Below are 27,012 nucleotides of genomic sequence, written 5' to 3'. Positions count from 1 at the left end.
CAGGAGGGGAAGAATGAAGGGGGGGGAATCAGAGGGGGAGACGAACCATGAGAGAAGGTGGACTCTGAAAAACAAACTGAGGGTTTTAGAGGGGAGGGGGTGGGGGGATGGGTTAGCCTGGTCATGGGTATTAAAGAGGGCACGTTCTGCATGGAGCACTGGGTGTTATGCACAAACAATGAATCATGGAACACTACATCAAAAACTAATGATGTAATGTATGGTGATTAACATAACAATAAAAAAGGAAAGCAGCTGAATATATGAATCAAGATCCTTAACACTATTCATCATCTTTGACTCAGTAATGTCATTACTAAGGCATTCTAAGAAAAAAAATAGAAATGAGGGATTTAAAAATTATTTAAGCATGTAGGTGCTCACTACAGTGTGGTTACAATAATAAATATTTGGAAAAACACAGGTCCCATCTCCCCCCAAAAAAGAAAAATATAGATGAAAATATTTGAATAAAATCATTAAATAGATTATTTATTATGCAGTTATTGAAGTGGTATTTTTAGCTATTGCAATAGCCCATAAAAAGCTTTGGTTCTAATGGGGAGTGAGCTCAGATTTCCCCAAGGGGAAAGTGCTTCTTAGGAATATCATTTGGGCTTTGAGAATGAATGAATAGAACTATTTACTTTTCTTTTCTTGATCCAGGGAAACATAGGCAGCATTTCAAATACAGCATAGATATTCCTTCTATCATGTCTTGGATCTTGCCTGTCTGTTTTCAATAGGCTTTCCTATTTCTTATATTCATTTTAGCTGTCTATCAGGGCTAATTCATCCTACTTTCTTCCATGATGATTGTATGATTATTCTTGAATACAAAACCTTCCTTATCTGTAGGTCTTCTAGAATTGGATTTTCATTTACGGTATCACAATCCTCATGTGTCTCAAGTGATATGAAGGAAGTCATGGATATCCCATCACTAAGTTCAATAGAGAGGTTTGCAAATGTCTTACTTGTTTGAAAAAAGGAAATAACATACAGGGCTTGGGGCGCCTTGGTGGCTCAGTTGGTTGGGCTTCCAACTTTTGGTTTTGGCTCAGGTCATGATCTCATGTGCATGAGATCAAGTCCCATGTTAGGCTCCAAGCTGAGCATGGAGTCTGCTTATAGATTCTCTCCCTCTGCCCCTCCCCCCACTCATACTTGTGGTGTCTCTCTTTCCAGTAACCAAATAAGTATTTTTTAAATATATATATTTATTTATCCTAGAGACAGGGTGTGCACACAACCAGGGGGAGGGGCAGAAGGAGAGGAAGGGAATTTCAAGCAGTCTCCAACTCCCTGCTGAGTGCAGAGCCTGATGTGGGGCTCAGTCTCACCATCTTTAGATCAGACCTGAGCAGAAATTCAGAGTTGGGCACTTAATCTACTGAGCCATCCAGGTGCCCCTAAAAAATAAGTATTAAAAAAAAGAAAGATACAAGGCTTAACTCTGGCATTGTAGCCAGATTCCACCCATTTAAGTCCAGCTTCACTAGCTATGTGACCTTGAGGAAGGTGTGTAAGTTTTCTGGGCTTCAGTGCGTTCATCTATAAAATGGAGATAGTAATATCCATCTCACTTTATCATTACATTGTAGACTAAGTATGCATTGAGCTCCATAATCAAAACCTTTTCCTTTTAATATTAACGTGGATTCATGGTATATCTTGAGTAGGATATACCCTAAATACTTAGAATTTTAGCTTTTACTACACAACCTTTTAAACTTGCACACTGTATAAAATCAAGAACCATGGTAACCATCTCTGGTCATCTGAAGGCTCTGATTATTGGTTGCATTGACAGGACTTAGGTGGACTGCAAATATTGGTATACCTTCAGTTATTCCTCTGGAGAATAAAATACAAAATAGAGAAGCAAATTCCTAACCAAAGCAACATAAAGACATGACATAATGGTGTTCAGTGACAGTTTATGGGATAAGTGAAAGTCTCACATTTCCTCCTCATATGAGGAGGCTGCCAGATTGGGTAGGACTTGTCCACATACTCACCACCTCTTTTTAGAACAGGTGGTTTTGAGTAATGTGTATTTTTTTTTAATTTTTTTATTGTTATGTTAATCACCATATATTACATCATTAGTTTTTGATGCAGTGTTCCATGATTCATTGTTTTGAGTAATGTGTGTTTGAAAAGTAACATAACATGTACACCCAAGTCCTTGTCATCAGGTAAGGAGGAAAGAAAATTGAAATGGAATGATGATATATCGACTTTTAACAGCAACATGCTCTGCCTAGAGACTTTGGGAATTCCCATTTTGCTATATTTTAGAGTCCATCATACTAGGCCCCTCACCCAGATTCATCTCTTATCCACAAAGACTGGACAGAAAGAAGTTAATCCTATCTGTCCTCAGCACTGTTGGTTCATATTCACTTGAAAGCATAATGAAAAAATAAAACACACCCTGAAGAGTTTGAAGAGGCAAAAGACTAAGAATACTCAAGAAATTATCAGTCTTAAATAGTATGATAAATGTCTTATAATTCTGAAGACTTTATTTAGCGTTATGACTATGGATGACTGCTTCAAAGAAGTATGCCCCAACACACCAAGGACACTGCCATTTCTACAAGAGTGGAGCTGCGAACTTGCTTGTTTTGTTTTACCCAAGGGTATTCTATGGCAGCTCTCATCTCTTATGTCCCATGTCAGGGGCACATGCCTTTTGTAGTCAGAAAAGAATGACTTGATTCATTCAATTTACAAACCTGATTCAAAACAATGGTCCTCACCGAACTGGGGAAGAGGGAGAAATGAGTTAGAGGGTGACAAATTCCTGAATTACATAAGTATACCAGGTGTGTTTGCCAAACCTCAGAGCCACCCAAGTACCTCTGATTTCTCCTGGTCGGGTGCCCAGAAGGGAAGAAAGAGTTTAACAATATTGCGACCTACAGTATAGGCACTGAGCAATTTCACAGCAAGGGAAATCAGAAGGTGTTATAAAACAGAATGGTATTTTTTAAGACTTTGCATGTTGAGTCTCCTGCTCATCAGCTTTCACAGCGTTCCTTTAAAAATCAGCACCTCACCTCCATTGATTTTCAACTTCACACTTTTTTTAAAAAGCTGGAAATATTCTATTTTTAGCCTTGATGGATGGAGAAAATGAAAGGAGAGAAGTATCCATAGAGATGAACTCCTCAAATTACTGTTAAATTACTTTAGGAGAAAGTGAACAGAATCAGCTTGAAAAATCATAGACATGTTGTCACATGATTGGGCCAAAAATTGGGTAGCTTTGACTTAAATGTCCTTTGAGGTCCTCACTATTACATCGGTGGTTATTCTCGTTGCTACTGTGCTTCTTACAAGAGCACTGACATGACAATCTGGACAGTACTATATGCATCATGCAATGTGTCTGTGCATGTATACATTGTTGTGGGCTGTTTAAGGATGATATTTCTGGAACTAGGTTCAACACTTATAGATTGTAAGTAATATATTTCATTATAAAGCCAAGTGGTGCTTTTCATTTCCATAGGCATCCAACAGCAGTAACTTCATCCTGTGATGACCTTTGGGCTATGTCATCTCTGATTGGATTAGACACCTCTGTGGGCATCATTGGTCAATTGGTCTTGCAAAGCACAGAAAGGCCATAGAATGGCTGAGAAGTCTTCAGGGACGAGAGTGATGACAAGGTCCACCCTGGATCAGTCTGATCTCAGCTCTGCTGACATCTACCATTCATTTTCTGAATCTCTAAGTGCCATCCCAGCCACAGCAGAAACTTAAGAATCCCTGGTGAGTTTTGCCCCAAGTGGATCTCACTGTAGTCTTCAGCAGCTCCTTGGTTTTATTCTTACATTTTTTTCTAGCAGGTCCTTCTCCTATCCCTAAGTCAATTTCACAGCTCACATTTCCGATGAAATCTCCTACAACTATAGCCACCACCTTCGATTATGTCTTTCTAAATTATATTTACAGTTCACTTCACACAGTTTGACACACAGTTCTCTAAATGGCAAACCTCTATTTTGTCATGTGTTTTTGTTTGGTGACCCCAACGAGACTATAAAATTACAGTAATCAGGGCTTGTGCTATTCATTTATTTTTTACTCCTCACCCCTTACTCTTTGTGTATTCCAGCCTGCCTCACTCCCTGCTTTGTCTCTTCCCACTTCTCTTCATTGTCGGCACTCTCCAGCCATGTGAAACCACTTAGAAATTCAGGTTGCTTTTGCTTTTCTTTTTCTGCAGCATTCCTACCAGAAATCAGCTCAGGCCTTCTATATGAAGCCTCCCTAATACTGATGTGCAGTCATCAGCATTTAGCACCATATGCTGGTTCTGTTCTCTTTGATCCCATGGTAAGACTGCACTTCCTCTCCTCTTGAATCCAGGTGAGCCCTTGTGATGCTACTTGACCAATAGAATGTGAATGGAAGTGATGTTTGCCACTTCCAGGCAGAAACTCTCAACAGTGAGCACATGCTTCCTTGTGCTTCTCTCTGCCATGGCAACCTTCTAGGTGATGGAGCATTTGTGAGCATCCTAGAATGAGGACAAAGTGGAAGAGGGGCCTCTGCCAATGGGAGATGAGCATGTAACACAGGCAGGACACAACCAGTGGTTACTTAGGTCACTGAGATGTTATATTATTTAGTATAGCAGCACAACTGAGCCCATCTAGACAATGTACTTGACTTAGTAACTCTCCTTTGTGGGCCTACACACATTGTCTCACCCCTGCCTCCAACACTTATTCCATTTCCTGTCTGTGTTCCTGGGAAGCCATAAACTCCATGAGGATATGGCTTCTATCCATCTATCTATCCCACACAGCCACCGTGGGATGGGCATATATAACAGTCTCTCAAGAATTAATGAACAAAAATGCCCACCCTATGTTGAATGCATCCTGAAGTTAACACTGGTATTCCTGGATATTTGCCCATTCTGTGGGTAAATCATGACTACTCACGGTTATGGCAGGTGGCACCAGTGTAGCCCGTGTTACTGCAGTTACAGTAGAAGGTAGTCCAGGACTGGGAACAGCTTCCTCCATGTTCACAGTAGTTTGGCAAACACCTAAGGGAAGATAAAGCAAAAGCAACAAAATAAACCAACTCAGTTGAAATGAAGGGACAAAATCCAAAATGTCTAATATCTAACTGCATGAATTGATAGTAGAAATCGGTCTGCTATATGTCTATACCTAAGTCAAACTTGAGCAACAGTAAAATAATTCTATGGCTTTACCACAAGGGGTGGGTCCATCTAGCACTACTGTGTAATGAAAGGCTCAGAGCTGATGTAAGCGATTATGTTAAGCATTTCAACAATGGGGCAAATTGCCACTGACTTAAGGTTAATTTGAAGTGGTCAGAATCTATAAGATTTTTCATTTACTATAGAACAAAATGTACAAAGATTGTGATTTTACATCTTGGAAAGTTCTACATTTTTAAAGGGAAGTGAAAAGGGGTAGATAATTGAGGTCACTGTCCTCATGATTCTCTTTTGGATGATGGCCAGGAATCTATTTTAAACTGCACATGAAATTTGAGAAGATGGTACCTGCTCATTTAATATGCAAGGAAATTCTATTATTTCAAAAAATTCCAACCCACCCTTAAAATGAGGCCTTTACTACTTATGATGAAAACGGTATGACTATTCTGAAAAATATTTTCACCATACACGTTAAAAATACTCTGAAGCATTCATAGAATTTGACCTCGGAATCACACTTAAATGGCTTTATCTTAAGCATATATTTCAAAATATAAAAACTACGTATGCTAATTATCATCATTCACAAGGAAGTCATGATGAATCAATGTAAATATCCAACACTGGAAAATTTCTTAGGGACGTTGTAGTACATAAAATTAATGGGCTATCATAAAGGTACCACAAATGGTTAACAAAAAGGATTATAACAGACTGAAACTGGATTAAGTGAAAATTCAAAATATGAATCATGGCCACGACAAAGTAAACCAAACACATTACAAAATTGATAGGAAGGACAGATGTCAAGCATCACTTGAGGTGATGGGAGTGAAGGCAATGTTCCTTTCTTCTGGACAGAGATCATGGGCTTTAGGGTCACTTATATCTGAGTTCAAATCCCAGCTCAGCCATATGCTGCATGGTGTCTTTAGGCAATTTTCCCTACTTCTTACATAAATGATTTAAAGTCTCTACATGGCAGGTACTGTTATGACCAAAAAAACAACCTGGCAAGTGCTCAATACTTGTAATGAATAAAATTAAGAGTAAAAGCAGTGATAAATACTGCAATTCTTGAAACAATCTTTACAGGGAAAAAAATCCCACGAATTTAAAAGGGGAGAAGGTGTGAGCAATGAAGCTATGGAAGTGGTCTAATACAATAAAAGGGTTCATTGTGTAGCTTCTGAGAATGTGAGGCAAGCAAAAGTAAGATGATTTATCCTAAATGTCCTATATAGGTAGGAAACCCTCCAGCAATGATTTTTTCAAAGCCCAGAAACTAATACTCCTGCATATATTCAGACATATTCTTAGAAATTTTCCGCTCAGCACAGCAAACATGCAAATGTGCTGACAGAGCTTATGTTTGGGAAAAGCATATTGGTAACTCCATGGTATCCAACTATGGCTTAAAGAACAGAAGGGGGTGGGGAAGGACTAGTAAATTTTCTTGGAACATGTTCATAGAAACCAACTACTCAATACATAAAAAAAAAAAACAAGGTGTGCCTTCCGTGTGATTCAGATTTTATCCTTCCTCTTGATTCCCGTGCCCAGCTCTTGGTCTTGGTAGAAAGGGAAAGAAACAGATTCGTCACTGAGATGTACCAAAGTCCATGTCCCCCACTATTCTTGTGCTGTGGGGAGTTACAGAAACTTGAAGCATCGGGGTCCTCATCTACATATTCCAAGCAAGGGCCTCTGCCTCAGGGTGTGCCCTGACAGAGAACCTATGGGGCTAACCCCTGAAAACCCACTCACCCTACACCTTTCTTCCCTTACATCGCCGCACCTCCATGCTTCTGAATTATGCTGCTCCCGCAGTGCATTTTCTTGATAGATTTTCCCTCTGGAACTGTCAAGTTCTTACACTCCTGTCTTTACCCCTATCCAACTCCATCCCACTCCCCTTCCCCCCGTAACCAAACACACACACACACACACACACACACACAAACTCACACGCACTCCACGACTGGCAAATTATACTATCATTTGCTCCCCTTCCTTCCCCAACATAAACTTAGTTGCTTTAAAGATGGAAAACTGAGGGGCACCTGGGTAGTGCAGTCAGTTGAGAACCCAGCTCTTGCTTTCTATGTTCAGGTCCTGATCTCAGGGTCCTGAGATCGAGCCTAGTGTAGGGCCCCGCACTCAGTGGAGAGTCTGCTGAAAATTTTCTCTCTCCCCTGCCCCTCCTCCCTGCACTCTTTCTCTCTCAAATAAATAAATCTTAAAAAAATATATAGTTGGAAAGTTGAACAAAGCCACATCGGTAGGCATTTAATCCTATAGTTCTCTTGGTTTCAGTACCAAGAAGGTTCAGGTTGGACTCTTTTAATGGCTGAAGCTATAAAATAGAAAACTCAGAAGTTCTCAGGGGCCACATCTTCAGCGACAAGAAGAAAGCTTGCATGCAATGAAAGAGAAAGAAAGAGAGAGAGAATGTCGGGGTGCAGAATGCAGCAGAAAAGACAGATGGGCGTCCTGACAGGACTTGTGTGGCTGGTTCCTGTTGTTCCAAGATTTGGTTGCACCCCTGAACTTCCTGAGGGCTGGAGTGGTTTTAATCTGTATCACATGCTGTGAGATAACCTGAGATCTTTCTAGAAAAAAACCCATTCCATTCGGGCTGGCTCAAGCCAGGATTCTGTGATTTTCAACTAACAGAATCTTAACCTTCCGTAAAACAGCATTCTATAAATAAAAAAATAAATGAAAACACATGTTTTCTCCTCTATTGTACACTTTAAAATATTTTAAAACTCAAGATTTCCAAGTTCAGTTGGGCATGTTGTAGGAGGGGCCTTGGGGAAAACAGTAAGAAATATCTGGGCACTTTGAACACATCCTTAATAAGCCTCACATAGACTTCGTATTGCAGTGTTAATAAACTCAATTTACCAAGGAGAGTGTAGGATAGAAATTCATTGCTTATGGTCACTTTAAAAAAATGATATATTTCTGAGAGAGAAAAAGAGTGCTTCAGTAAAGGAAAGTCTAATATTCCTAAAATGAGAAGAAAAAAAAAATGAATGGGTGCTTCTAGCTTGATTCATTTTGGTTCAATACATATTATGATTAGAAAAACTCATCTGTAAAGCTGACACACAAAATAAAAGATGCATAACCCCAATGTGCTTATTTAACAAGGGCAGTTTTATGAGTATAATTTCCATATTCTTTAATCAGCTTCTGTTAACTGGTGTTTTGTTTCTTTTTCTCCCTACTTGGCATAAACTGAGCATTACAGGCATGACTCAGAAAGAGAAGAGTGGAGGGACTACCCAAGTAAGAAAAGTCCATTAAGAGTGAGAACTCTGTCACGATCTTAGGGGGAAAGCCCTCAATTCAAATTGTTAGGACACCTCCTTAAATTGAACTCTCAGCATGCATTAAGGCGCAACTTCTGCAAAGAGTGGGACAGAGGGGGGCTTCACATAGTTACCCACTTATTCCAGAAACTCATTCGCAAACTTGGAGCTGTGAGGTTAGAGCTTTTAAAGATATTTTTGGTAGCTAAAGAGGTATTCATGATAGTGACAAATGGGTTAATTGGCAATAAATAAAACTGAACTAGAGAATAAAGGATATATTTATTATATAATTAGCATAATGGCATACAATTCATCCTACAAGTTCTATAAATTCAGTGATGAAGAGTGGGGAAAAGAGATTTTGATTCTATTTTCAATCCCTTTCCATGACCAAATTGTTGAATTCTTAAAACAATAAGAAAAGCTACTGCTAAGACAGCCATGTCCCTGCTCTACTCTTGCTTTGATTTCTTTTCTTTTGTCTTTTAATCTTTTTTTTTTTTTTTTCAAATGACAGAGACTTCCTCTACATTTCTTAAGCTTATATGAGTTAATGTGATTGTTTCCAGTCTGCCTGCTTTCGGTAGAAAGAACACATAAGTTATCTCAAGCTAGACAAAGCTATTTAACTGATCCAAAAATTGATGGCATAATATTTAAAATAAACTTCATAATTGTATAATCCTACAAATAGAGAAAAATGAAGAAGCCCATCAAGGTCTATTAAGCAAAATGGAAAATAAATTCAGGATCCAAAGTTGACCTTTGAATGCAGGGCTATGGGCTTCATGGCCCACCCACCAGGATGTCCTGGAGCCCTTGACCGTGCACCCATACGTACACAGCACTCATCAATAAGGATCAAGCTCATATCTCCATCACTTAGCATAGTCAGTTCCTCTTTAGACATGAAATTTTTAATCCTCCAAATTTCTGAATTCAGTATCAAAAGTTTATGATAATCAAAACCTTAGTATTAATGTTTGGGGGTTAAGAAGGAATAAGGTACTGAAAGAGAAAAATGGTCCCAAAACTGATCTCAGCCAGAAATTTCTGTATGATGTAATGTACATCTTCCTGGGAAGAAACTAGTATTCTTGACTTTGATAAAATGCTAAGCATATTTATAATGGACTTTAATAGGATAAAGACCGGGGCGCCTGGGTGGCTCAGTTGGTTAAGCGACTGCCTTCGGCTCAGGTCATGATCCTGGAGTCCCGGGATCGAGTCCCACATTGGGCTCCCTGCTCGGCGGGGAGTCTGCTTCTCCCTCTGACCCTCTTCCCTCTCGTGCTCTCTATCTCTCATTCTCTCTCAAATAAATAAATAAAATCTTTAAACAAAAAAAAAAAAATAGGATAAAGACCAATGTCAGTCGATGGCCAACCTTAAAAGGAAACTAAGTTAAACAGTCTTGTAACAAGTCAAAGAGTGTAATTGTAATTAATACATTTTTTTAAAAATTCAGTTTAACAAGGAATATGTTTGAACCCCCCCCCCAAAAAAAGTGTCTTCAAAACAGCTCCTGCCAAGAATGGATCTTTTTAATATTTAAAGCTTTTATTAATTCATTTAAGAGAGAGAGAAAGAGACCCGAGAGAGCACAAGCAGGGGGAGAGACAGTGGGAGAGGGAGAAACAGACTCCCCTCTGAGCTGGAAACCTGATGCAGGGCTGGATTCCAGGATCTGGAGATCATGACCTGAGCCGAAGGCACGCACCTAACCATCTGAGCCACCCAGGCACCCCAAGAATGGATGTTTGAATTGGCCTGAGATGGGTCTTTTCTCTTGTATCAAGATTATAATAAAATTTTGAAAAAAAAATTTAACAGTTCTTTGGTATTTGTAGTTTTTAAGTGAATTTGGCCTATTTAATATAAGCTTTGCAAGCTCCAATTTAAAAAGTGAAGAATAACTGATTTAGACCTCAAAAATCTTCCCTAGTAGAACATGTAAGATAAATTAAGTTCACCAAGTTAAATGTTCATTTTCTGGATACTTAACTTTCAGAAATATTTGTGGCATTCTATCTTGTAATGCAGTAAATTGTACAATTTAGAAAGTAAATAAATCATATTATTAATGTATGTAGTTTAATAAATTTGAAGGTATTTAAGTAACTACATCCATAAATGGGATTAAACATTATTCAAAGGGGGGCGCCTGGGTGGCTCAGTTGGTTAAACGACTGCCTTCGGCTCAGGTCATGATCCTGGAGTCCCAGGATCGAGTCCCACATCGGGCTCCCCGCTCAGCAGAGAGTCTGCTTCTCCCTCTGACCCTCTTCCCTCTCGTGCTCTCTATCTCTCATTCTCTCTCTCTCTAATAAATAAATTTAAAAAATTAAAAAAAGAATAAATGTGCCTTAACATCTTAAAAAAAAACAACAACATTATTCAAAGGGCCTTTAGACCCGAGTTCTAATACTTGCTAGACTTAATAGAATATGATTTTATAAACTGAATTTTTAAAAGAGTAAAAAAGAAAACTTTAAAAAAACAAGATTTTGAGTTCATAATTTTAAGAAACTCAGTATCACTCTTTGAAACAAAAATAACCTTCAAACCATCTTACCTGCATATAAATATCCTCCTTTGTGCATACCACACTTTCATCACACCTGTGTTGGCTGATTATTCGGGTCTTAAGTCTTACCTTCCTAAGGTAAGGTTGAAAACAATAGATTTTAGATTCAATCTGTTAACCAAATTCTCCTCCCAAATGTCCTCATCTCCTCTAAATAGTCCTGAGGTGAATCTGTCTCTTTAAAAGTAGCCATGTTTGGATTTTATTTTATTTTTCTTAATTTGCAAGTGTCAGGGGAAAAAAGCATTATCTCCTTTAATTCGCATTATTTTTTTCAATATTAGATAGTTGTTCTTTTTATTTTCTTTATGTTTTCAGAGTATTTTTTTCTTATTTTACACACTGTTCCTCTACAATCTTTGCCAGTGTTTCCCTGTCACACTCCTTGCTGTTCATGTAACTTGTGAAGGCCATTGCCACTTATGCAGTGACATTTCCAAAATTTTGATTATGTATGTATTTTGACTTAGCAATTCCACTTCTTGGAATAATGCCCCAGAAATACTTTCTTACATGCACAAAGATATTTGCAAAATTATTGGGGCCCCTGGGTGGCTCAGTCATTTAAGTGTCCAACACTTGATTTTGGCTGAGATCATGATCTCGGGTTGTGGGTTTGAGCCCTGTGTCAAGCTTCATGCTGAGTGTGGAGTCTGCTTGGGATTCTTTCTCTCCCTCTCCCTCGGCCCCTCCCCCTACTCATGCTCTCTCTCTTTCTCCCTCTCTAATCAATAAATAGATAAAATATTTTTTAAAAAGATATATATATGTATATATATAAAATTATTATAATCATCAACAGCTTAAAAAATGGAAACATAGTCCACTATTTTGGGAATGGTTAAAGAAACGATGCACCTCCATACTATGGCAATTTATGAGGAAATTAAAATGAATACCTACATCTCTATGTAAGGATACTGGAAAGTTCTACATGTGTAATAAACTATTAAGTACAGAAAGCACATTGCAGAGTATCATGTGTAGCTTCTGCTGTTATTGCCCTCATTGTTATAAAGAGAAAATAAGGTCTAGAAGGAAATAGTCCAAATCGGTAATCTGTTAATAGTGGTTAAATGTAGGAATAAGAGTACCATCCCACTCTTTATTTATTTCTGAGTTGGTCATGGCTTTATAATGAAACTGGAAAAAAACATATACATGGGCTTACATTCGCATTTTATTTTGCCATTAGACACCAGCAAAGAGAAACTCATTCACTTAAGAAATGGTCTCTAAGAAGCCTGTCCCAAGGGGCGCCTGGGTGGCTCAGTTGGTTAAGCGACTGCCTTCAGCTCAGGTCATGATCTCAGGGTCCTGGGATGGAGCCCCGCATAGGGCTCCCTGCTCAGCGGGAAGCCTGCTTCTCCCTCTGACCCTCCCCCTGCTTGTGTTCCCTCCCTCGCTGTCTCTCTCTCTCTCTCTGTCAATTAAATAAATAAATAAAATCTTAAAAAAAAAAAAAAAAGAAGCCTGTCCCAAGACATTCTCAGTCCAGGTAGGAGATCAGCTGGACAAGAGAAGAGGTTCAGTTGAATGAATCTTGTTTTCTTCATAAAGCCACAGAGGCTCAGTGAGCTCCCAGGTCACCTGCTAGAACAGAGCGAGCACTGAAATCCAGGTCTAACTGATTACCTTCTACCTCCCTCATTAAACTGTGAAAATAAAATTCAGTGGGTGAGGCCTCTGTTCCTTGGAACAAAGCCCACCTGATAATATACTCCTAATGATCACATTCATTATGACCCTTTATTGATCCATGTAATTTTTAAAGTCTCTTGTAAAAATTAAAAGGAAAGGGTCTTTTGTCTAAGAAACTCAGCACAATGGTTAATTGTGTGTCCCTGAGTATCCATCCTTCTATTACAGTTATTTAAACACACGTGCTCTTAGACACATACACACCCCCCCAAAAAAAATCCCCAACCTGAACACAGCTAGAGGAAGTCATCTGTTTAGATCAGCCTAAAAAAACACTCAGTGTATTTCTATAAACACCCACAGAAATATTTTTTTCCTCAGTATGAAATTTCCTTCTTCCTCATTCCCCATAACAGATTGAAATGAATAGGACATCTATTGGCAGGCCTTTGAAATTCCCAAATGTTCAGATAAATGGTTACCTATAAATGAGTCTGAATGTATTTATGCTCCATTGAGTTACTTCCCTTTTTAAGAATTCTCATCCCTTCTTTATACAGTTGAAGGTCAGTTTCAATTTCTATATGCTTTCCTTAGAGACAAAAAGAACAAAACATTTCAATAGCCCTCAAAATGTAAGCTGACTAATGTAAGCCTTTTAATGAAGCTCATATGTTAAAAATCAGCTAGGTTGAGTTCCTTTGTCTGTTTGCTTTAATTAGCAGCCAACTGCATTGATCTTATTTTGGTCAGATAGCTTCTCTGAAAGCTTTTGAAACCTATTTCTATGCCTCTCCATTCTAACAATTACCATAATCCCATTTTACCCCCCCAGTTGGATCTTCATTATAATTGAAATTTGTTGTAATTACAGCAGATGCAGACATTAAGGAATTAAGTGAATAAAAAGAAAAGTGTCAGAAGTCAGTTTCCTAAATTTCCCAGGGTCTAGTTCACAGCAGGGAGCCAATTGTCAATCATTGCTGAGAAGATCCCCGTCAAAGCAATGGTGGTCAAAGGAATTTGCTGTGCACATCAGTGATCCCAAAGTACTGCCCAGCTTCCAGACAGACCCCAGCACCCACAGTAGGCAGACCTCCTCCCTGCCCTGGCTTTTGATGGCAAAACAGGAAGGTCCTCTTTCCATTAATCTGCAAACCTAAAGTTTATGACCAAGAGATACTCAGTGCTTTTCAAATGCCATTTCTGCAAAGCAGAGGATGTTGTGATTCAAAAATATATCAGTGTTATCTATTCTATCATTGCTACCTGGTTACTTTACAAAGATACATGTCCCTTTTCTCCAAATAACAAAATAATGTTTTTAAAAAATCACAAGGGAAGAGAATTCCCTATTAGCCTGATATGGATAAATTTTTAAAATTATTTATTTGTCAGAGAGAGAACGAGCACAAGCAGGGAGAGCGGCAGGCAGAGGGAGAAGCAGGCTCCCCACCAAGCAAGGAGCCTGACACTGGACTTGATCCCAGGACCCCGGGATCATGACCCAAGCCAAAGGTAGGTGCTCACCCGACTGAGCAACCAAGGCATCCCTGATATGGATTATTTTGATGAAATAAGACAAAATTGAATTTCCCTAATCAATCCATTTGTCTCAATGGCCTAGAAGTGCTTCATTGGAATGGAAACACACCACACAATTTACAGACAGGCTCTGTACTTTATGGGAGAGAAATTTGGTCTGGGTTTATCTACTACATATCAATAAAGTAAAAGGTTTTGTGTGCCTTCCAGTAGAATGATTTTGTTTAGCATCATGTAGATGACATCTCAGTTGTTATGTTAAAGTTAATCAGGAAATGAAAACAATAGAATTTTCCAGATTACCAGAGTGGTCTTATTCTTAAAATTTAGACCATCATTCATATCCAGCTAGGAATGGGAACAATCCTATTGTCTGGCTCAGTGCTTCTTCAATTTTGTTTAAAATGTGATACAGTAGACCTGGGGTAGAGACTGAGGTTCTGCATTTATAAGTTCCCTGAAGGTGCCAGAGCTGTTGGTCCTCACAGTGCAGTGAATACCAAGGGTCCAGTTGAATTCAAGTTCAAGAACCATCCTGTAGAGATGGGTCAGAAGGGTTGCAAATTATGGAGATTTCTTTTCTCCCTTTTCTAGTTCTTGGGCTGTTTTTGCAAACATTTATATATATATATATTTTAATTAAAACATGATAGTTTTCCAATGTGTTATGTACCAGATTTATTTATTTATTTGAGAGAGAGAGTAAGGGGAGGGAGAGGGGGAGAGAAAATCTCAAGCAGACTCCCCACAGAGTGCAGAGCCTGACACAGGACTTAATCACAGGACCCTGAGATCATGATCTGAGCTAAAGTCAGAGGCTTAATGATTGAGCCACCCTAGCACCCCTATATCAGATTTTAATACACTGCACTAGCAATTTGCTAGTTGTGTGCTCCAGGTTAACCCTGGATACCTGATGTCAATCTTCTTCTGCCTTCCCCGGTATTCGTGGGAATAAGAATATACTAGTGTCATCTATGAGGAGGAATGCTGCACAGCACCAACTGGGTGTCATGGAGTCTGCTCAGGCCCCAGAAGGTAGAGTGGCTGAAGAGAGGCCACTGCCACTCTTAAACCCACTTAAATCCATTTAAGCCCAGCCAAGCTCAGGAACATCTGCTAGCCACATGCTCTTTTCACTGCATAATAACAGAACAAGAACAAATGAATGGATGAACATGATATCAAAAAACTGTCATATTATAGAAAGCGACAGCACTGACTATGCATTTATCTGGCTTTTGTATTTATAAGGAATGAATATAGGTTTCATATTTGAAGTAAAAAATTATTCCTACTTTTGAACACTTCTGGATAAATCTTATTGAAAAATATCAGCTATTTCAGGGGAAGGTATTCAAAACCTGTATCTGTTGGCAGCTACTTATCTATGTAAATCAGGAATTTTTAAGTATTTAGAAGAGTTACATAAAATGAGTCCTGAGGCTAACACACGACCGCAATGTGTGACCGCTCAAGGTGCCTCATTGTTTTCATAGACCAAGTGCAGAAATATTTAATTTGATCCTCAAATATTGCTTTTATCTTTTACAGCTAGTCCTATGATTTTATTTGGCAGAATAAAAAAAAAATTCATTGCCAAAACAAGAAAGAAGGAAAACCTCTCAAATACAAGACAAGAAGGACACAGGTTATGATTGGGTTCATCAATATCCTTTCAGGTTTGGGTGCCTGGGGTGGCTCAGCTGGTTGAGCGACTGCCTTTGGCTCAGGTCATGATCCTGGAGTCCCAAGATCGAGTCCCACATTGGGCTCCCTGCTCAGCAGGGAGTCTGTTTCTCCCTCTGACCTTCCTCCCTCTCATGCTCTCTCCCTACCATTCTCTCTCTCTCTCAATAAATAAATAGAAATCTTAAAAAAATGGTTTTATTATCCAGACTCCTCCAAGGTTTTATTTTCCAGTGGATACTAGTGCTGGCCAGGCTGGCCCTGGCTGTTGTGGTCACTGCCATAGCCCCTGGAATCCACAGAGTGTGAACAGACAGGACACCAGCAGGGCCTGGATTATCTGGGATGTTGATCCATTTGGGCATGTTTATAAGGTTCTTTTATTTTTTACTTTAAAGGTCATGCTATCAAATTAAATTTGAGCTGCTGTTTAAGAACCGGAGAATTAGGGGCTCTACCAGAGGCTCTCATTTTTGAGCCTGCTATGACTGAGGGCTGGTCTGGGACCATCCCCTTGTGTCCTTGCAGAAGGACAGCATGGGCTCCTTCACTGAGGGGACACACTGCATTCCAACAACCCAGACTTCAGGTTAGGGAGATCCAAGTTCAAATCCTAGTCTGTCATTTTCTGGCTCATGTCACACTCGAAATCACTGATGCTTTTCTGGGCTTTAGTTTCCTCTTTAGTAAAATCAAGGCAAAAATAATCTCTAAATCATTTTGAAAATTAAATAAGGTCTGGCAGAACACAAATAAGTGTCAACAAACTCATTATTCTTTTCATGTATACTTGCAGGGGGTTTCTGACTCAGACCCAGACTGTATTTTCTTTTCTTTCTTTTTGCAATAGATATGTTTCTCCCAGCACATGAAGAGAAAGGTTTACTCTGCAAGTTGCTAAGCTCAGTTTGCTACTGGCCCTGTCTATGCAGATCTATTTCCATTCTCTGTTGTTAACCTCAGGAGCTGCTAAGAAAGGTCACACTTCATCTTTGCTCATTTAAGTTTCATCAGTGTCCTGTCCACTCGCAGAGCTAACCTGGCTTCCTGGAGGGAACTGAGCAGGCACTGCTCTGAGTTAAGCTCTGTGTCTGCAGCTTGAGAGGTAAGGTAGCAGAGACCTGAACCCCTCAAGGGTCATGCCCTGCCTAGCGGTAATACCACTGGAGACCACAGGTGGTCGCTAGTGATAACCATCCACAGCCAGTGAACAGTTTCCTTGGTCCCTGAATTTGTGTCTGTTCTGGGCATAGGCCCTGTATCCAATTTCAGCTAAAATGCTTTGACCCTTGCACACAGAGATAAAGGAGGACACAAAAAAGAAAGAAAATACTGAATCCTTCCTATGATCATTATATATCTGTATTTTTTTTCCTTTTGGCTTGTTTAGATTCTTCATTATCTAACACACAAGTATGGAAAAATATGATCTGAAATGTCTTATATTCAGTAGAATCTTAGTGGAAAATACTCAACATTTAAGCCATCCTAGGTCAAGGAGGAGACACAGGCTCACAGAACACAGTTAAGAGCAGAACTGCAAGGATCAAGGAGAAAGGGGATGCAAAGCAGGTGAGTCTGTGCACCTGAATACAACCAGGGGATGGATTCACTGCTCCCTGTCCTTTGCTTTGCTCTGTGGGTTGACTCTGCCTGTATGCTAACTTCTCCCCCTGAGGAAGGGAGTATGGCTGTGAATGGCCAAATTGGGCAATCTAAGATGTCCTATATTAGAAAAGAACTTTTCTCGCTAATGTCAAGGTTGGGACTCCCCAGAGGGCACCAATTTGGCCAAGTTTGACAGATCTGTCCACTCTGGCTGAGGGCCAAGAGCCATGTAAGAGAACAGAGTTTCCACAGACCTATGTGGTGGGAAGGGAAGGTAGGAGGAGCAATCCCATATAATAAAGGACAAGAGGTCCTAGATACATAAAATTATAGATGGCCCCTAAAGGACGGCCGACAGTCCCAATTTTAACACGTAAATCCACACACTGCCTGCATTCACTGTCTTTCACTTTTGCATAAGAATCTTCTCTGTCTGGCGCCTGGGTGGCTCAGTTGGTTAAGCATCTGCCTTCGGCTCAGGTCATGATCCTGCGGTCCTGGAATCAAGCCCCACATCCAGCTCCCTGCTCAGCGTGGAATCTGCTTCTCCCTCTCCCTCTGTCCCTCCCCACTTCTCATGCTCTCTCTCTCACTCTTTCTCAAATAAGTAAATGAAATCTTTTTTCTAAAAAAAAATGTAATCTTCTCTGTCATTTTAGGCTCAGCTTAAGTGATATCCTAAAACTGAACACTTGTTCCAAGTCTACACTAATCTGTCTCTTTTCAAAACTGATAATCCACACCACAATGTTCAGACAGTAAATGCTCAACAATTGTATTTTTATTCAGTTGGAATTGAATGGCATGCTGACAGACAGTTCTTAGTTGACTGAGGGCCACCTGGCATTTCTGTGTTTAATATTTCTTGCACGGCTAAGAAAAAGTTGCTTTCACTCCCTCCTACTTTGGCAGATACCGCTAGTCATCCACTGCACTCTTTCACCTATGAGTCTAAACTCTATCTTGGAATCCCTGGGAATATTGTCTGAAGCCACCAACATGGTGGATACAAACACTGCAGCCTATCTGTGAGCTCTAGGGTTTTAGGAAATAAATTATACACTGTGCTCTTCCTTTTGTGCCTGAATTTTCCCCAAATATTTTTATATGTGAAAGAATGTTAACCTCCCTACATTTTATTAAGTGCTACACTTGGTGTGCTAGACTTAGTGCTAGGTTATCACAATAATTATTTCAGCTAATCCATAAAACAATCCTGTGAGGCAGTTATCACTATCTCTAGGAAAGTGAGGATCCCATATTAAACAGCTTATTTAAGATTACAGAAGTGTAAAAGGCAGGCTGTAAATCCCAGAGTGTACAAATCAAAAGCAGAAGTTCTAGACATCAAAATTAGATGGAATTCTTCCTTAATGGAAAAATGTTTGTTTTGTTGAGAAAAAGGAAAAAAGGAAGGCTAATGTCTGCTTATGACTGTCTTGTTTTCTTTAAAGCTAGCTTTTGAGACAACTTTGTCTCCACTACAGACCACCTCCTGATGTTTACTCTGATGTACTTTCTATATATCAGGGCAGCATTTCCAAAAGTTTATTATGTGGATGAGTAGTCTATGGAAAGAAGGGTTGGTGGTCAAATATATTTGTGAGGTTGTGAACTTCTTCTAATTAATTCCCCTCTTGCACAGCCTCTAGTGCATAGTGCACATTCACACACACACACACACACACACACACACACACACACAACCACCACCACATGACTCATTGAGAAATCCTGCAGTAAAAAACCCATTTAATTTTACTTACTCCAGCATTTCTCAAACTTATTTGAACAAAGCAATCATTTTTCAGAGAATACCATTAACATCAGGCAGAACTAAAAGTGTTGTTCCCCACTGTGTAGAGAAAATCTGGATGCGACTGTATTATGATGAGCAAAATAAGGAAATTTCTTTGTTTAAACTGCTGACACAATATTTCTGAGTGACTGATCAACAGACTCCCTGGGATGTTTGGTAAAATACAGATTCCATGTCTGCATCTCATTTGGATTTAATCAGAATCCCTGGGGTTGTAGAGTCCAGAAATCTGCATTTTAAAAGAGCATTTCAAGAGATTTTTACCCATTCTAAAATTTCGAGCTACTCTCCAATAAGGCTGGGGTCAAATTTTAAGATTACTTTTTAAAATTATTTTTAAAGATTTTATTTATTTATTTGAGAGAGACAGAGAGAGTGAGAGAGAGAAAGAAAGAGAGAGAACACAAGCCAGGTGAGGGGCAGAGGGAGAAGCAGACTCTCTGCTGAGCAAGAAGCCAGATGCAGGGCTAGATCCCAGGACTCCAGGATCATGACCTGAGCTGAAGGCAGACTGAGCCACCCAGGTGCCCCAAGATTACTTTTAATCCATCGGCAGCTTTGGAAATTGTGCTAAGTTAACATCTGCAATCTGGTATATATCTTTAGTTGAGGATATTTGTGCTGGTACAAATACTCAGGTGAAGTCAAATATTTGCCTAAAGGGACCCATTAGGTGGCTTTTACCTTGGAAAGCCTCCCATACAAGGGTTGGTCTCACCCTGCAAGCCCTGAAATCCAATCTTCCCAGATTACCAGGACCGTCAGTCTCCAGTATTATGACTCATGCAAGCAAATCTAACAAGACATTGGTGTTACTAGAATTCCAATTTGTGGATTTACATTGAAAAGTATAATTTACAAATGGCCTGATATTCCCACCTGATTGTCCAATATGTCCTCTTCCTGTAGGTAAGTAAGCTTCATGGATTGCAAAATATTAGAAGGTCAGTCAGTTAAACTTGAAATCAGAATAAGGGTGGTTCCAGGATTTCTGGATTTAATGCCAGTACTCTCTGAAAGACTGACTGATCCAAACCCACAGGTGTGAGTGAACTCACACAGCTTTTGTTGGCCCCCAGTCTACTCCTTACTCCAAATTGCTTGGATTCAGGCAGGTAGATTTTAGAGATCCATCAATAACTAACTCTAGCATGTTCTATGATACTTGTGATTAAAAAAAAAAAGTGAAGATTCTCTTCTTTAAAAATAAATTAGAAACTAAAGCCTTATTGATGATATATAATTAAATTATAAGTACATATTTGCTCAAAATAAATCCTTATTTTGAAGGTAATTTTGAACTTGTATCAACAGATACAGCAAAAGAATACTTGACGTAGTAGAGTTATCTTTTAGTCATATAAAGTTTTTGAAATTTTGAACGAATAACAGTTAAAGCACTTGTCTGCCCAGGATCTTGGGAGAAATTAAAGCAAAGAGTGATAAGCTTTTCTCTTCTGATATAAGTGTCTCTGAGGAAAGGTATAGAAAGGTATACCATGGTCATACACAGCCTGGGCTGCCACAGTTGACATTATATCCACTCACCGGGTGTTGATTCTGAGGCCCAAACCTAATCTCTAGAGTTACCCCAGGTACAGCCCCAGGTTGCTGAACTAGGAAAAAAAAAATGTAGTTCCATGGGGACTGGCACAAGCAGAGAGTCTAGTCCTGTATTATCCAATATGGTGGGCAATAGTCATACATGCCTATCTAAATCTAAATTTATTAAAATTAAACTAAGTTAAAAATTCACTCCCTCCGTCATAACATCCACACTTCAAGTTCTCCATAGCTGCTAGTGATTAGGTGTAGACAACATAAAAGAGATCATTTCTATCACTGCACAATGCTCTATTGGGCAGTCAAGGTCCAGTCCAATTAGTATTCAATTCATTGAGTCAAACATTTATATTACATCCCCATGGGCTTCATTCATTCCCAGGGAGGGAGAGTCAGATCCATGATGGTCCTTCACTCTGACATCAGGAGTACTAGCAATGCAGGGCATTTGATGCCATTAATTCGGGTATAATTTAGCCTGACCTAAATGACGTGTAACTTCAAGATAATCCATTAAGACCTATGAGATGTTTGGCTTAATTGAAAGGGCAACACTATTCCTTTTATTTCTAAGTTGCTTGGGAGCCCATTAACTTCTAATGAAAATACTTGCTATATAATATATATAATCTTGGAAAAGTCATTTAACACCTCAGTTCCCTCCTTTATAAAATGAGAATGGTTTATTTTAAACATTTTAATGTAGGTCTCCATAGATTTGAACAAGACAATTAGTAGAGGATAAAACCTAGCATGGCACCCAGCCCATGGTTGAATTCTACTAAACTTAGATGATTCAAGGTATAGTATAGAAACAAATAAGAGAGAAACTTCATAGGAAAAGAATAAATATATCTTCCGTGTGTGTGTATGTGTGTGTATATGTGTGTGTGTGTGTGTGTATTACAAAGAAGCTTTAGATGGCATTTGGCAAAAGTTGGAAGTTGCTCTCTATGTTAGAAAACACTAAAGAATTTGACATAGCCCAATGAATAATAACAATGTTTAAGTCTCTGCCAGGCACTTCAGAAAAAGAAAGTGAAAAAATAAAGACATGACAGAGTATGGATTGTATATGATTCCAGTGCTGCTCTCTGGGCTCCCCTGGAAACCTTTACTCTTCCTCAATGACTTCACTGGCAGATAAACAGCTGACAGAGTTACAGACACACTGGCGCCCCCTAGGTACCATTTTTTTTATTCCACTCCTAATAGGTAAACAATGCCAATTTTACAAGTCTTCCCAACTCAGTCTCCAAGAGGCTGTTTAGAGCTCACTGAATCCAGGAGGCATGCTCCCCAGATCCTATTAGCAGAAGACTGGTGACATCCTTTGATAATCAGCACAGACATTTTATATGTTTCTCTAGACTTGGCTTCTATTCAAACTCGGCTTTTCTTGCACAGCTTCCCCCCTATTTTTCCCTTAAAGCATAAGATTGTAATAAGGATAATGTGCTCACGTGCTTCATTCCACTGTAATATTTATAGGCTACATTGCTCAACTACACTGCTATGGTTTGCTTGTCTAATTTTATGGTGGCCTTGCTAAACAAAAATACTCTTGCTCGCTAGTGCTTACAGAAGGAGCACTTAACACCACGTGAACATTGACAGCTGACACCAGCTGCTTTTATTAGGCACTCTAGCTATTCAAATAGAGTGATACTCAGTGTAAACCACACTGGGAAGTTTTCAATATGAGAAAGAGGTAAAGGGCTTTAATTCCCAAATCGTGGGCAACTGTCCCCAGAGTTTGGGATGTGCAAAGATATTAAAGATGAATGACTTTTATTCCATCTCTTGAGAAGGTACTACACCCAACTCCAAGAGAAGGGTTGAGTTCTGTCCATTACACATGCAATTCATCCCCAGCTACTGACAGCAGATGCTGTGAAGGTTCAATTTATTCAACAATAATTGCAAAGCACATGCTCTCAACAGAAGGCAGAAGTAGGCATCAAGAACTTTCTCTGGGAAGGCACAATACAGATACAAAACAGGTAACAGTCATGATTGGGGGCTAAATAAAATAGAAAAGAAAGTGCTAGAGACATCCACATAAGGAAAGGTCTTTGTGAGCATCAGTCATAGTCAGGGAACTTTACAGAGTAGGTGGGATCCAAAGGAGTCTTTGAGAGATGGGCAGAATTTGGGCAAAAGGGACATGGAAGGGCACTCCAACCAAGTGCCTGGGGGCTGGAATGAAACCCACTGCTATGGGGCAGGGAGGATGTCCTCTTTGGGAATGCCCCTCCACTGTTATTTTCACTTCTGCTTGCCTGTCAAAAGGTAGCTCAGATGTAACTTCATGCCCCTAAGTGCCACCAGTGTCCCTGTGTACAATGTCTGCTATTTTGTCTGGCTTTCTTGCTCTTGAGCTTCCTGCAGGCGGAGATTATATGTATTCTGGAACACAGCAGATGTTTAGTAAATGCATATAGATGGAATGATGCATTAATATAGGAGGTGAGGGAAATAGGAAGGAAAAGTGAGGAGAGCTCAAGGAAGACCTCAAAAGGCAAGCAGGGGGATGCGGAGGCTTGTGTTTAATGCCTTCCTCCATCCAGTGCTAGAGGGCATGTGACGTGCATGTGCAGAATCTGAATTTCGCCACAGCTAGACTTGTAATAAAATGTGTATTTCGGGAAGCAGGAGAAAGGTATGAGGCAAATTGCCACTAAGAGCATAGTTCTCTGCTATTTTATTTCCCTATCTCGAAAGTGGCTCTACATTTAGGATAATTCTATCAAGAAAAGTTGTGTTATGAATTCACTATGATATGGAGAATGAAGTGGTTGCAAATGGGAAATTTAATGCAGCCAGGAGCTCGTCCATAGGGCCTCTTCTCATGGGTCCACATATGACCATGCAAAATGTGGATTCCAGGAAAAGACATCACGGCATCACAGCTTTTAGAACTGTGAGGATTCACCTTGCTCTTTATCAACGCTTGCCTCCCCTCTTCTTCTCAGATGTTTCAGATGTTGAAGAATTATTTAATATCACTGGAAACAATAGTAATTTGTATTACCCTCCTTACTATTTGCTCAAGTGCCTGCCAACCACATGTTCTCATCCCCTCCTCCAGTGTGTGGATCTTCTCGCAAGAACCCCAGAGTTACAGCTTAGCATGAGTAAGCATGGTAATTGGAATGACCTTTAAAATGCATATGCCTCCTGTCATATTCAGATTCTTGGGCTTTACCAAAGTGCCAGCTGAAATATCATTCCCACCTTTATACCGGTGTTTATTTTGGATGGGAAGACATGGACTTTTTTGTTTTTTTCTATTTTGCTAAGCGTAGAGGCAGCCTATATTATATTAGAAATGTGCTACTAGAAGGTAAAGGTAAACCCATTAGCCAGGGCAACCAGGACAGCCTATGTGGGGGCTGGGGTGAATTAAGGGGATGTCAATAATTCCCAGCACACTAATGTTTGGGGAAAATTTAGGGAATTTCTTTTCAGTTAAAAACCCAGTTAGGAAGTTTCGTCCCATGAAAGAAAGCAGAATTTTCCACTACTTATTACCTAGTCCCCCACAGCAAACAGTGATTTCAGCAAAGGACACACAGGCAGGACACTGAGATCAGAATCACCAGCCAGAGGTTTGTAGGAGGCATTGGAAAGGGCAAATCTCTGAGAAAAGTCACTGATTCAGATTGGTTCTGTTTGCGGATTCTGAGGACAATGACACCTACTTCTCCCTTTCCTGACACAGGGCCCCCACCCACTTAAAAACCAGCTTCCCTCTCAGTTTCTCCTAGCATTCTGTGTATTTGCTTCATATCAGTCCTCATATTTGGGAGCACATATGATTATGTCCAAGATTATTTGGTCAATCGGTCTCTCTCCATGGAGCTTTCTGAAGTCAGGGGTAATCTACTGTGTTTAGCACGTAAGTACAACCTCAGCTCCTACCCAGCGCCTGGTCCAGCAGAGATGTTCCAAATAAAATATTTAAATGAATGAATGGATAATGTATGAATGACTCACAATAGTAAAATACAGATTCCTGATCCAAGGACACGAGGAGACCACAGCAGGAGAAAAACCAGCAACTGTCTATCGTGTACACCCTTGGATCTCCAGGGGGGGGAAATGTGCCTGGCACAAGTGAGCCCTCTGAAAAGATTTGCTGAATAAATGTGTGGGTCCCACAGGAAGATTAGTAGAGATGGATGGTCTCTCAGCAAGCAGGAACAAGATGTGCACCAGGACTCTCTGGATAGCATCATATTTTGTGTACTGGGTGTGTAAATGCGTGTGCACGTTTGTGCTGAGATGCTGAGGCTGATGCATCTGATTCTCATTCCAGAGTGGGAGGTTCTGGAATTCTCAACAAAATTATCTGGTCAAATCTATAAACCTTGAGCTGCTTAACACCATCTGGGATTATATAATATTGAAAGCAGGGATAGCCCCTTACCTAATTATTATGGTGAAAATCATGCTTTTCAGTATGGATAAAAGCAGGTAGCAAGCTGATAATGACATTGTTGTCATAATAAAGTTAATGGTGCTCTGGACACATGAGGTATTGCACAAGGGCAGAGACTATAAATTTTGATATGTTCATATTTTCTTGCATAACTATCTGCTTTAGGTGTGTAATGCTTCCCTTTGCATTTTCCAGGTGTTGAGATAATCTCCTCTCAGTCCACAGTATATCCCAATGTTAGGAGAGAACGACCCTAGTAAATCATGTCAAAGCGATCTGTTGAAGATGAAGATAAACCTGGAGGGAAGATTTCAAATCTGTAACTTGAACCAAGTGAAAACATTAATCACTTGTCCAAAAAATAAAATAGGTTATGTATGTAGGTAAATTATTCAGAAAAGTGTCATCTTTTTCTGCCTGTATATGGGTTTTCTAAAATCTGGCCTGCTGAGATACATACAGACCCATCCATTTCTGTCTCTCTTGCTTTTAACTTTAAGAACTTTTATCTTCCTTCTCTCAGTCAATCCTTACCACAAGTCCAAGAGGGAGGCAGTAATAATATCACATTGCTCCCATTTATCCCCCTAGAGTGATAAAGAGTATCCGTTGTCCCCGTTTGTCCATGGAGGAAGCTGAGATAGGAAGAGGTTCAGTAACTGGTTGTGTCCGAAGTCAGGCTCAATGTAAAGAGCAGGGGCTTCACCACCTTGAAAGCCTGAGTTTGATTCTGTTGTGAGGTAAATTCTTGCATTTATGTAAAGGTGGGTTTTCCTTATCTGCTAACCAGGAAAGCCAACGTTCCCTTTTGTGATGGTTACAGCAATGGCCTATCATCACACCGACCATACATGTTACACAAGCAGGAGCGGGGCCAAACCCAGCCTTCAGAAGTCCAGGTCACAGTAAAACCCCAGAGGCCAGATTCAGTTCTGGGAACTTCCTGTGAGATGTCTTAATGCAAGATAAAAATAGCACAGAACTAATTTTTAAATTTAGGTTTTGCTGCAGAAACAGGTGAGCACATTTTATCACAGGTCAGATTGCTTTTTCCTCAACTAAACCATACTAAGCTCCTTTTCTCTTCCAACTGTGTCCATAAACAGTGCTTACAATGAGCCACCGATGAATGCTTTTGGACTAGGGAAAAATAGTGTCAAAGGTGACAAGAGCTCTGTTTCAGTGGCCCCATGAGTGGACATCAGTGTAAATGAGGAAAAAACTGAATGTGGCATAGGCCACATGAAAGGCACACTCTTTGGAGAACAGGGGAAACAGATGGAAAGCCTTCATCAGAGTGTTGGGTGAGGCTTAGTGATGTAATGATTGTGTGAAGGGGGGAAGAAAGAAAAATATCTTTCTTCTTATTAATTTAGAAATGTTTTCTGCACAGTTAAATATAAGCACTGCCTGCCAGAAGTGACTTGAGAATCTAAAATAGCCTTTTTTCCCCCCATGTTTTGATCCAGATCAAAAGTTTGCCTTGGTTTCTATGTCATCTAAAACATCTGAATTTCTTAGCCAGTATGTCTCAGGAGAGATGTTCCAAGTACCGCCTGATTTGGAAAGACATTT

At 39.7% G+C, this 27,012-nt stretch overlaps 1 protein-coding gene across 1 annotated transcript in view; it reads right to left on the bottom strand.

Annotated features, from left to right (window-relative positions):
• CNTNAP5 (contactin associated protein family member 5) overlaps positions 1-27,012 on the bottom strand; it is an 872,890-nt gene that overhangs the window by 351,846 nt on the left and 494,032 nt on the right. Inside the window, exon 11 of the mRNA XM_073885276.1 lies at positions 4,968-5,074. Within this exon, the coding sequence (XP_073741377.1) occupies positions 4,968-5,074 (107 nt within the window). The remainder of the gene's footprint in view (positions 1-4,967; positions 5,075-27,012) is intronic.

The sequence above is a fragment of the Callorhinus ursinus genome, unplaced genomic scaffold, assembly GCF_003265705.2.
Source record: "Callorhinus ursinus isolate GAN/ISIS: 27379988/994484 unplaced genomic scaffold, GSC_fseal_2.0 scaffold2, whole genome shotgun sequence".
In the NCBI taxonomy this organism is placed as follows: domain Eukaryota; kingdom Metazoa; phylum Chordata; class Mammalia; order Carnivora; family Otariidae; genus Callorhinus; species Callorhinus ursinus.
The sequence above is the reverse complement of the archived record's forward strand: the minus strand, read 5'-3'. Positions and strand labels throughout refer to the sequence as shown.